Source organism: Rosa chinensis, chromosome 3 (assembly GCF_002994745.2).
Source record: "Rosa chinensis cultivar Old Blush chromosome 3, RchiOBHm-V2, whole genome shotgun sequence".
Lineage (NCBI taxonomy): Eukaryota > Viridiplantae > Streptophyta > Magnoliopsida > Rosales > Rosaceae > Rosa > Rosa chinensis.
Genome location: NC_037090.1, coordinates 14,798,161 through 14,811,490, shown reverse-complemented (window position 1 = coordinate 14,811,490; position 13,330 = coordinate 14,798,161). Strand labels below are relative to the sequence as shown.

General features: G+C 37.2%; 1 protein-coding gene across 1 annotated transcript; it reads left to right on the top strand.

The window, feature by feature from the left end:
* Positions 1–6,470: 6,470 nt before the first annotated feature.
* On the top strand, positions 6,471–8,691 carry LOC121052272 (probable disease resistance protein At4g27220). The gene is made up of 2 exons (XM_040516971.1): positions 6,471–8,531; positions 8,656–8,691. The coding sequence occupies exons 1-2, from the start codon at positions 6,471–6,473 to the stop codon at positions 8,689–8,691; spliced, it is 2,097 nt and encodes a 698-aa protein (XP_040372905.1).
* The last annotated feature ends 4,639 nt before the right edge of the window (positions 8,692–13,330 follow it).

Below are 13,330 nucleotides of genomic sequence, written 5' to 3'. Positions count from 1 at the left end.
AATTGAGTTTAATATATTATGATAATGGTATTGTATCATTTGTATGGCAGTATTTCAATTGAAAATGGGTTTATATTGGTAGGGAGCCCCAATTTTTTTTTTCGCCTAGAGCCCCGGAAATCTCAAGGCCGGCTCTGCCACTTCCTATTCAAGTTTGATCGCAAAGCTAAGTGAAACCATGTACTCCATGGTGGACCTTGGTTCAAATACTGTACTTGTGGGTATGAAACGCAAAGCGGGCTTTAGCTTACCAAGTCAGGTAAGAGGTATATGGCTCCTGGTTCCTGAGTTGCAGGTGGATGAGAATATTACTCTGATGCCGCAACATAAGAATGCCAAAATCATAGTGTCTCTTAAGAAGAAGAAGTTTGGGCGCCCTCATGGAAGTAAGAACAAACCCAAACCAGCAGACAATAGAGATGGAGGTGTAAGTGAAAAAACCTAGAAAGTGGAAGAGCCAAGTTGACAATGCTAGTGAAGTTGGAGCTGCAGAGACTACCATTGTCACTGAAATTTCTGAGGTGGATGGTTTGGAGAAGGAAGTAGTCATGGAAAGGGAGTCTTCACACTTTCCTTCCAATGATATTTAATTTTATTTATAGGTTGCAAAGATCAAATTCTCTGATGATTTATTTTAATGGGTTAAATATTGTTTACTCCCTGAATTTTCAGGGAAAAAATAGTTCAATCCCTCCCTTTTTAATTTCACACTTGTACTCCCTCATCTCTCAATTTTGGACCAATAGGTCCACTCCGTCCAATTTCTCGGTTAAGTCACTGTTGTGGTTATCTCTTCCACGTCAAAATATCTCATATACCCCTCAATTCTTTTTTTTAATTAATTCTTTTTTTCCCTCTCTCTCCCTCTCTCTCTCTCTCTTTTCCCTTCTGCTTTTCTCTCCCTTCTTCCTCTTCCACCACCGATGGGATTGGGTGGATCCTAAACCACAACTCCATCCTCCACCTCCCCTCCCAACTTCTCCTTCACCCCATCTGAATCCGAATTCCTATCGATCCCACCTTCTTCAAGCTTGACCTCCAACTACTCGACGCCGATAGCTTTGAATTGGTGAGACGAAGAACATAGATGCCAGATTTTAGGAATTTGTAGACTTGGTTTGCAGAAGCACTCTAAGATCGAGACCCATATCGATCTTCTTGATCAAAAACCCATATTGAAACCCAGCCGGCTGGGACTTGATGGCTTGTGCTCAGATCGGATCTAGAAATACAGCGGCGTTTTGCTTCCCTATTTGCAGCAATATCACCGGCGAGTTCTTCGATCTTGGTTAGAAGTTGGGTTGTTTGATCAATTCTAGAATTAGAATTTTTGTTCGTTGATTTTGGAAGTTTAATTTGAAGTATGGAGTGGGGTTTTGCAGGTCGCCATTGGAGAAATAGGGGATTTTCATTTCGGATATGGTTTTGGGTGGCAGAGCAATGGCGGTGGGGATGAAAAAATTCTGGGTTTTGAGGGTTCGGAGGTGGTGCACTTACCTGGATATTCGGCGGTGTTGAGTCAGACGTTGATCTTGACTCAGCCCTTCTTTGGCTCAAGTCTCCACCTTCATAGGATTGTTGTTCTAGCAAGGACAGCAAGATTGGTGGAGTGGTGGTGCTAATGATGGTAGTAGTGAGGAACGTCGGGGATTGGGTGCCCCAACAATTTGGGTACCTGAAACAACTCTCGCTCTCTCTCTCCCTAATAATTTGGGTGATCTTGATGACTCAAAATTTCCAGATTTGCATTTGGGATTGATGTTTGAGAGTTCAAATTGGTTTGATCTTTGTGGGTGTTGTTAGTAGATAGAAAAAAGTAGATCCAATTCAATTTTGAACCGAGCTTCCTGCTGGTAATTTTGTTTTGTGTATTGTTCTGCGGTGATGAATTATGCTTTGTGTATTGTGTGTTGCCAATTGAGGGAGGTCGGAGATGGAGATTGGAGAGAGTTGTGGGGATGGATTACGAGAGTTTATATATGGGTTTTGGTAGAAAGAGAGAAAAGTAAGAATGGGTGGGGAGGGGGTAAAGGAAGTGTGGGTGATAGTGGCGGTGAAAGGGTGTCGTAGCAACTTTTGCCTGCAACATGGGTAGTGATGGTAGTGGAGACCGTAGAGGTGGTGGTGGCAGTGGCACGAGGATGGAGGGGAGAAGAGATAAACAGAAGAAAAAAATAAAATAAAAGAGAAAGAATAAATTAAATTCTGAGGGTATAATAGATATTTTAATGGGGTATGGATTGCCACGTCATCTAGTTAACGGAGCTTTTTGACGGAGAGTAACAGAATAGACCTATTGGTCTAAAATTGAGAGATGATGGAGTAAACGTGTGAAATTACAAATGAAGGGACTGAACTGTTTTTTACCTGAAAGTTTATGGAGTAAACAATATTTAACCGTATTTTAATTTACTTATTTTCTTTAGAGGATTTTGATATTTGTTTGGAATAATGATGCATGAATTTCCTAAAAGGTGGATGTACTGGGGTTTCCTGGGTCTTATTCTTATATTAGAATAGGTTTTAGGGTTTTCTAAGGGATGATTCTTTCTGTCGACCCCATAGGGGTTTTTTCATTTGTGTACTGCTTGCTGAATCTATATAATAGGCTTACCTATTTTCATCAAAAAAAGGTTTGAATTTTTAAAATACTTAAAATTGATTTTCCTTTATTAAACTCTAAAAATCTATAATTTGATATATAATGGTTAAAATGATCCAAAAACAAAAGGAAAAATTGAGACAAAGCAAATTCAAAAACAAAGGGATCAAGCCCAGTACCATTTTGTTTGGTGGCATAAGTCTTCTCTCCGTAAGTGGGAGGTTGTGAGTTCGACTTACAATTTGTTGATTCATGCGCAAATCAATATACGTATTGAGGATGTAAGGTCATTTTACAGTAATAGCTAGCAGAGTTGGTTCATTCAACTAACATTACTATGCAATTCTTGTAGTGATTCAAGATACTTATTCTAGTGATTCAAGTGACATGACTGTTTGTCCAAAACCCCCTTTGTCTGAATTGATTGTTTTATCACTATGTTTTCCGTTCTTCTATAGTGTACTAAATTTTTTCATGGAAATTATTCTATGCACCGACAGTGCAAATGACCCAACACTTAAAAGATGATCTCAACCCTTAATATTTATAATTAATAACTTAAGAATATATTTAATATAATCTAACCATTCATTTATGTCGGTGCACTGAATCCTCCCCCATTTTGTCATAACTTCTAATGTCCGAGTGCTAAGTTCATATGAGAATTGTAACCGACTAACCGTGAGCGGTGGTGTTTTCGATTAATTTTTATTCCGTGGGGATAACAAAAATACATAGATCCTCTTAAAAAAAACCACAAAGATAAATAGATTTGTCATGTTGCTAAAACCAAAAGAACTCATTTCAGCATGTAGTTCACTCATAAGAGCAACTCCAACAGATTCCCTATATTTTGATTTTTCTCTATTTTAGAGAAAAATAAGCCTCTTTTGCTCCAACAGATTCCCTATAACTATCTCTATTTTAGGGAAAGTGAGGAGAGAGAAAACCAAATTCCCTATATTTACAGCAAACTCCAAAATTTAAGGAAGAATTATGGAGATTTTAGAGATTGCTGCAAAATAAGGAATCTATTGGAGTTAGAGAAGAAAAAATAGCTAAAGCTTTGACTTTTGCTTCCCTATAATACAAAAATTATAGGGAAGCTGTTGGAGTTGCTCTAATGGTTAGTCATGTGAATGAAATTTCTATCACCAGTTAATTTGGATTACATAGTTCTTGAGAAATATTCCACAGATGTGTCAATTAAATTCTGTCATTAGAGATGTTCCCAATACCAATGACCAGAACTGTGGATTTACGTAGTAGAACTCTAACAGCCTGGAATTTACACATATAATTCTCTATATGGCAATTAATGATATGAAGTCTTCAATTGGAAACCAAGCCAATGTTCCTACTAAAGAGATTACGATTAATAATGGAGACGGAATCTCTCAACGTTGGGGTGGTGTCAATTAATTAATGTTGGACTTTGCCGTGATTGAGCAAATGACAAGAGAGATTATTCAGAGCACCGCCGTACATTTGCACCAACATAAATGAATGGTTAGATTACATTAAATACACTTTTTGTTTATTAAAAATAAAGTTGATAATAAATATTAAGGGTTGAGATTATTGATAAGAGTTGAGTCACTTACACCGTCGGTGCATAGAATAATTTCCAGCATGACAAAGCAGAATAGAATTCTATTACTTCAAGCTTAGAGGGGCGGACCCATTTATAGGTCCGAAATGGTCCGGACCGCCCTACAATTTTGGTATGTTTGAATTAAAACTAAATTCAATTTACTCCAAATGAAATTTGGGTCAAACCTCATATTAGTCCATGTGGTTTCAATTTAATATAAAATACCCATAAATTTTCTAATTTCATCAATCGTGTCCAATTTCACTCACTCTGTCTAAATTGGACGTTAACTAACAACGATGGGGCCTTTAGGGGTTAAATTGTTAACTTTACAATCCATGCAGTTAACGAGTCAGCTTAAAGTGGGTGCTATCGTCGTTAAATAACTTTCAATTTAGACGAAGCGAGTGAAATTGGATTCACTGATGAAATTAAGAAGTTTACGGGTGTTCTTGATTAAATTAAAACAAAAAAGACGGACATGAAGTTGGACCCAAACCTCAAGAGAGTAAACTAAATTTAGTCATTTGAATTAATAATTTAATATATAAATTAGTAGGGAGGATTCAATGCACCGACATAAATGGATAGTTAGATTATGTTAAATACACTCTTAGGTTATTAATAAAAATATTAATTATAAATATCAATGGTTGAAATCATCTTATAAATGTTAGGTCATTTGCACGTCGGTGCATAGAATAATTTCCAATAAATTAGGGCTATAAAATTGAAAAGTAAGCTTAATATATTGAAGCATTGGGACCCCGACCCCCCCCCCCCCCCCAAAAAAAAATCTTGTAACCAAATCAAATTATGAGTGTAAAAAATAAATGAATTATAATATTACGAAACAAAATTTTAATGGATTGATCTTTTCTTTATTGAAGTCTGTAATTACTTTCTTTTGTTGGTTTGATAGTAAAGTAATTAATTATCAAACTAAAACAAGTAGACCAATAAATGAAAAAAATTAGTCCATTTATAATAAAAATCCAAGCATACGCTTTGGGGAAAATCGATCGACATCATATATTTATTCCACAGTACATTTATAATTTCCAGGAGTTTTTAAATCTCCTTTCAGGTTTAGGAGGTGTTTTAAAATATAATTTTGTTTGATTTGAAGATGAGAATAATTCCTATAATTAACAAGTTTGTAATCATTAAAAAGACAAAAATAAAAAATTTTGAATTTAGTACTTTGTTGTTGAATTCCAACATTGCGATTGTGTATACTACTATAATGTTTTGGAACCCCCTTCCCATTCAAATCCTCATTCCGCCTTTAGTCTCCACCAAATGGTCCTAAATATACAATTAGTTGGCAACGAGAGGAATCTGCCAGTAGTTTTGTCTGAATCTGCAAAAGTCTCCTCCCCTACAACGTCCTCGATCAGATACCTCTGTCTCTTTTCATTCATTATATCCCTCAGTTCCTGAACTTCTCTATATCTTCTTGTTATCTTTTATACCTAAGTTTTATTTTGCTGTTTCTTCTTTCCTTTCTATTGTTCGTCCCTTGCTTGTCATTGAGACATTGTTTTCTTTTTTTGTGGTTTTCAATGGCCTCAAGCTCCCAACTAGCATGTGCAGCATCAATTCCTTCGTCAGCTCCTCGTTGGAAGTATGATGTGTTTTTAAGTTTTAGGGGTAAAGATACTCGCAAGGGTATTACATTCGAATTATACAATCGACTGCAAAATAGGAGTGGAATTAAAACATTCATGGATGACCAAGACCTTGAAGTAGGGGATGTTATTTCTCCTACTCTCCTTACGGCAATTGAAGAATCAAGGTTTGCAATTGTAGTTCTCTCACTAAACTATGCTTCTTCTCCATGGTGTTTGGTGGAACTTACAAAGATATGTCAATGCATGAAAGACAATAATAGAATTCTGCCACTTTTTTATCACGTCGATCCCTCTGATGTACGATATCAGAAGAGGAGTTTTGAGGAGGCTTTCACGAAGCATGAAATCTCTGGGCGACACAGAGAAGAGGTGCAGCAATGGAGAGATGCTTTGAAGAAAGTGGCCAATTTCTCTGGTTGGTATACACAGAATTATAAGTAAGAATCTTACTTGTGGTTTTGGTTTATTATTAATATTATTAGTTTACCTGATTATATGACCCTTAATTCTTCCTTGCAGAACTGAAAGAGAACTTGTTGCAGCCATTGTGGAATCTATGTGCAGTAAAATACAACCTAGTGAAATTGAGTTTACAATGACCAAGGGAGATTTTGAAGCATATGAAGCAACAACACAAGCCATGGATAAGGTTATGAAGGCGCTACAAGATGATGAGGTCACTGTCGTAGGAGTCTATGGAATGGGAGGTATCGGAAAGACGACCATGGTGGAACATGTCGGTGCACAAGCCTGCAATACTGGGCTTTTTGATCATGTTATTATGGCCGTTGTATCCCAAAGCCCTGACTTCAGAAAAATTCAAGGCACATTGGCAGATCTGTTGGAATTGAAATTAGAGGGGGAGACAGAAGTTGGAAGAGCTCGTATATTACAGAAGGAGATAATTAGTAGAAATAAGATCCTTATAATCTTGGACGACATTTGGGAGATGATAGACTTGTCAAGAATAGGAATTCCTAGCTATGGCCAGCTCCAAAGACGCAATTCCAAAGTCCTTCTCACCACAAGGAGATTTAATGTCTGTCATTCCATGGAGAGCCAGTCAAGCATCCCTCTCAATATCTTATCAGAAGAAGATTCTTGGAAATTGTTTGTGAAGAAAGCAAGAAAGTCTTTTGAAAATTCGACTAATTTCTATGATATTGCAAGGAAGGTAGCAAGAGAATGTGCTGGTCTACCAGTTGCGTTGATAGCAGTTGCGAGGGCACTTGGAGATAAAGATTTGGATGAATGGAAGGAAGCAGCTCGACGACTGAAGGCTTCTCAACCTGTCCACCCTGAAGATGGGAGAGTTGTGTTGAAATGTATAAAATTAAGCTATGATTACTTGAGATCTGATGATGCCAGATCATGCTTCTTACTTTGCTGCCTATTCCCAGAGGATTATGATATCCCAATTGAGGACTTGCTGGGGTATGGGTTCGGGAAAGGATTATTTCAACATTGCAACACATTGCAAGAAGCCAGAGCCACTGCTTATTCAGAGGTCAAGTACCTTAAAGCTTCTAGCTTGCTTTTGGCGGGTAAATATGACGAACAGGTTAGGATGCATGATGTCATTCGGGATATGGCCATACTAATTTCGTTCTCTGAAGACGGCCAACATTTTTTTGTCAAAGCTGGTTGTGAACTAAAGAATTGGCCAAAGATCAATACACAGAATGGCTACTCTGCAATCTCACTGATGTGGAATGAAATCCGCAAGCTACCCGAAGAGTTGGTATGTCCAAAACTTCAAATTTTATCAGTAAGGCATAATGTTGATTTAAATGAGATCCCAGAACCCTTTTTCTCATGTCCGAGTGCATTAAGGGTCTTAGATCTCAGTGACACTAGTATTTTTCTACTACCCCAATCATTTAGTCTCTTAACCAACCTCCAAGCTTTGTATTTAGATTTCTGCGAGAAAATAATTGATATTTCCGTACTTGGACAGCTTAAGAAGCTTGAGATTCTTAGTATGAAAGAATATCCTCTCAAAGAATTGTCGAGAGAAATAGGACGTTTGACCAATCTAAGGAAGTTGGATGTCAGTTTTGATAGTTCCCGGTTTGGAGCTATTGTCACAATTCCATCTGAAGTTATATCAAAGTTACGTAGATTGGAAGAACTGTACATGCTGTACTGTGGATTTTGGTATTGGGGGAGTAAAGTTAAGGGAGAAGAAGGAACTAATATTGACTTTGATGAGATAACTGGCTTATCATACTTGAACATATTGACGGTTTGCATATCTGATGCAGAATGCATCCCTAAAACTGTTGAGTTGGATCCAAATTGGGTGTACTTTGATATATGTATCAGCAGAGGCAGAAGAATGGTACCTAGCCAGTCTCATTATGGTCATAATTTAAGATCTTTGATTCTTGACAAACCCATCAATACCTTACCTTATTGGTTTGTCAACGTGGTGACAAAGAAATCGGAGAAGCTAGAGTATGAAGACTGCAGGGATTTGAATAACATTCTTGAGGAACATGACCATGGGATGTTACATGGACTGAAGCATCTCTCTGTAAGTGGTCCTTGTAAGAAGTTGCAAGAGTTGATGAACACGATAACATGGGTTCCAAATAAACCTGTGTTCGAGAACTTGGAGGAGTTGCACCTGTATAGACTGGATTGCCTGAAGGAGTTATGTGTTGGTGAATTACTACCTGGGTCTCTAATCAATTTGAAGGTATTATGTGTCTCTGGTTGTTGTTATTTGGGGAATGTACTTTTACCATCAAAATTGTTACAGAGACTACCAAATCTGGAGAAACTAATATGTCATGCTATGGCTAGCATGAAATATGTGTTAGGATGTGAAGGGTTTGAGGCAGAACAATCAAATTTAAGAGAGATGAAGTTGTTGAATCTGGAGGCAGTAAGAAGCATATGTAATGTTCCAGCTCCACCTACAATGTTCCAGACACTTAAAAGTTTGTTCATTCAGAAATGCAAGTCTCTGCGATATATTTTCACATATGATGTAGCTCAATGTCTTTTTCAATTGGAAGATCTTTTTGTAGAGAGTTGCCCTAGCTTTGAAGGAGTATTAATTAAAGCAAGCAAGGAAACAATGAACAACAAGAAGATCGTTCTTCCAAAATTGAAGAACTTAGTTTTGGTGGATCTTCCTGTGCTGTGCAGTGACAGTGATAGTGATACTATTGAAATCAACTGTCCTTCATTGAATCACGTTTATGTGAAGGACTGCCCCCTCTTTCCATTTTCCACCTTTGCTTCTGAATTCCTCAGCAGGAAACAATTCCAACTCAATGATGAACAGCATTACTACTTTCTTCATAAGAGGTATGTCGCTAGCTGTGCCATAGACTTAATTTTCTTTTTCTTGTTAAAATTTGTTTGGTAACATCTATAATATAATTCATTTGCTTTCCCAATCTTTTAATGGAAATGATTTCCCCACATCAGCTCATCAACCAAATTTTGCATTTTCTTTTCATTTTTACATTATTATTTGTTTGTTACCATTCTTCATGATAATAGATTGGTGAAAAAAGACAGCGCGCACTACACACAAAACTTCTTGTTCATGACGACTGCTTTGTTTCTCAACTCTACTAACTCAAATTACATGTATAAGATTGTATAGTTTGAAAGAAACTTTGAAAACAGGGTCCTTGTATACATATTATATATTAAATACATTACATTGGATCTTGATTCATTATTAATTTACTCTGATCTTCATTCTGGTTTAGATTTTGCATTTGTTTTAGGTTTACTGAATTATGTTTTTATTCTTTTCACTTTGATCGTGGAGTGTGGTATTGAGTTGACTGACACATTAATAATTACTGACTTATTTACCACTCTTATTTCACTTTGACTCTTAAGAATGCTGGAAGACTTTGGAGAAGACAAATAATTCTGAAGAGCAGTGAAGATCACAGAGAAAGACGAGAGAATTACCAATGGTAAGTTCTTAATCTATCGCATGTAACGATGCATTTTCTCCAATTTCGATATTGGGAGGTGCATATGACCATTCAATTGTCCTTTCTTTCTATGGAAATATTTCTTTAAGCTTGTAATTTTGCATAGAAATGGGCTATCCTTCATTAGTTCATACAAGTAAAATCAGTATTTGTTCTCACAATACTGAAATAATTGTTCGAGCTTATATATTTTCCTCAATTTCTTTATTTTCTCCAGTCAAGGTGTTGAACATGAATGTTGTTGACAAAAAAAAAAACTGTGATTTTGTACCTGTTTATGATCATTGGAGTGTGATTTTGTACCTGTGATTTTCTCAATTTCTTTATTTTGTATCGTTGCAACTGCTCTTAAGTCTTGATTAATGAAACTGGCAAACTGCAGAATACAAAGAGGAGAAATAGAGCCTAAACCCCATAGTACAATAAGCATCAAGAGAACGTCTCAAAATAATATCAGGAGTCGCCATAAAATCGATGTATTCTAACATGTACCAACTAGCAAAGAGTAATCTACTGGTTACTTTATTTGCTTTGACAAAACGCTGACACAACTCGAACCTAAAGCAACAGTGCAAGTAGTGCAGCTTTCCTATTATATTGCCTATCGAAATTGAGATCGTCGACACTTAATTTCATCCTATCACTAGGATAGTGCGACGATTTGATGAGGCAAGGAACTCGCCGCCTAGCTAGAGTAGACAAAGCACACAAGGTGCACAAACTGAGACAGAACTCACGTCGCCCTATCACATAACGATAGGAACTTATTGCCGTCTTTGAGCCGCATCTATTAAGAAAAGAGAAAATGTTACAAACAGTACCCGAACTAAGGCTCATTCTTAACTTTAGAACCCGACTATGCAAAACTATCACTTTGGTACCCCAAGTTTGAAGTCCGACCTAAGAATGGTACACACCGTCCATCACGGTGTTAACTAGCTAACCACGTGGCATATTTTAAGGGCCCTCATGGTTTGTCATGTAGCAAAGACTTAACGCTGTGATGGACGGCGTGTACCATTCTTGGGTCGAGCTTCAAACTTGGGGTACCAAAGTGATAGTTTTGTATAGTCGGGTACTGAAGTTAGGAGTCGGCCTTAGTTCGAGTACTGTTTGAAATATTTTCTCTTAAGAAAATAAAAGACAATATAAATTAAACCTAACAAAATTTGGGCCCAAAACGAAAGCCCAAACCCACAGGAAACCTAGCCTAGGCCCATGTTTGTGTGTGAGAGGCTTCGTACCCAACTCATGCCTAGACCACAATATTTTGAAGACCTTTGAAGAGTTAAACTGCTTACCAAATTTTTGTTTGGAGAGTGAAATCCACACTTCTCATTTTACAATCCACACTACAAAAATACAAAATTAAATATACTAAAAAATGAAACATGGAGTGTGGATTGTAAAAATGTGATGTTAAGATACTAAGAAAGAAAACATAGAGTGTCGATTGTATAATAGAGAGTGTGCATTTCATTTAAAAAAAAAAAAAAAAAACTTAGTGTAGGAGAACAAATGTACCGCCAAAGTTGGTGCTCATTGAGTTTGTCAACTTTTGGGACTTGGCCTTCACTGGCTTTTATTAGCAGGGTTTTGCTCCTTGATTATCATGGATATCGGAACTGGTGTCTTGATCGTGGAAACAAAACAAAGATGGTTCTTCCATACTTCTAGTCATGCATTTTCTTAATTAATTCAAATTCAATGATCATAAGAAACTAACTAAACCAACCACTGCAAGTGGTCTATTGGTTTTTGCCTAGTTGGGTGTGCTCCCCAACCCAAGTTCGAACCCCGAAGCTGTCAAAGTGGCCAGACACTGTGCTGCAATGCACAGTTTGAGCATTTCACATGCACCGAATGGGTTTATGTTGGACCTAGAAAGCCTTTGGATTCTCATTGACAAAGTCAAAAACAAAAAAAATAAATAAATAAACTAACTAAACAATGCCAACTTTGGTGAATGCATGTATTCTTACTTCCTCCTATATATTGCAATCATAAATGAAATATTGTTGGAGATCGATCAGCCAAAGAAAGGACGTGTAAGTATAAGCACAATAGAAGAGTAAGCAATATCTTCTAAGCACAATAGCCACCGATTCTTGAAACGATGAATAACTTATGCATGCAATATCTTCTATTTCATGTGTAATAAAATAATAGTCCGTCATTAGGTATTAGCAGACACATAAAACACAGTTTCCACATACAGGGATAAAAGGATCTGAATCTATAACCACATGTACAGGTCTATTAGTCTATAACAATCCCTCTCCAGCACCCTAGAAATGCTCTCATTTCTAATACAGGATGCATTGCTGTCCGGCTAGCTCGCTTCTGCCTTCTGGTACAAGACTACAAGTGCTTTCTTAAAGAGACGCAAACCAATGACAGATGTCTAGTTGTCCCATTCATGCAAATAAATGTCCGATACTCATACTAGGATGCAAATCTTGAGCTACTTAGCTGGAAAAAGAACTGGGAAAGCTTATGATACTAATGTGAAACGGTCGCGGGTTTGAGTATTTGTTGGGTCATTTGTTGACTTTTTTTTATTTGATAAAATTCAAATAATGAAATTCATCCATTCAATGAGAAAGTGACGAGTCATAAAAAATAAGCTCACTAATTTTTTCTTTGATAGACTTCAAAAATGCGATTCAATCATAAAGTGATGACTTATCAAAAAGAAACTCACCAACTCATAAGCTGATTAGGTATGTGATCTCATCCCAAATCGAGTTACAAATTCATTTGATGAGAGACTAATAGAGTTGACCAATTAGAGCATCTCTAATGGATTTACTAAAAGATTTTTGTCAAATTTAAATATGAAGACCTATGCTCTAAAAATCGCTATGCGGTAGGTAAGTGGTGGAAAATGACCTAGCGCATAAAAGTTTATGTGGGTGCTTAAGCGGACGTTTATTTTAATTTAATTTTATCATACTGAATATAAATAACTGCAGTTAAAATAAAAAATTACACTTAGTAGTATAATTAATTAATAACATAGTAGAATGGTGACTAGGCGACTGTTTAGCACTTATTTTTCCGTAAAATTATTATGAAAATGTAGGTAAGCTGGAACACCATTTTACGGAAAAGTCGGTTTTTTCTTTTTCCCTCCTACCCCTTTCATCATATGTCACTCTACCGACCAGGGAGGCCGTCCTCCTGAGGGGGTGACGGTGATGCTGGCACAGGTGCAAACGCCGAGTTGTTGCACTTGGGCCCCAGAATCTGGGCTTGGGCTTGCTACTAACCATGCTCATGCTTGGGCTTGGGCTTGGACTCTCAGGTTTGGGCTTGGGCCTAGTATATGGGCACTACCCTGGGGTTTGATAATGGTGGTGGAGATGCAGGGGAGCCCTCCTGCTAGTCAAGATCTGACTTGGGTTTTGGTCTATAGGCTTGAGCTCAGGTCGAGGCCAGTTGGGCATGTTTTTGGGCTCTGATGTTTTATTAGGGTCTTAAGCCTATGTGAGTTTTGAAAAACTTTCTTACTTGTACTACAATTGCGTAA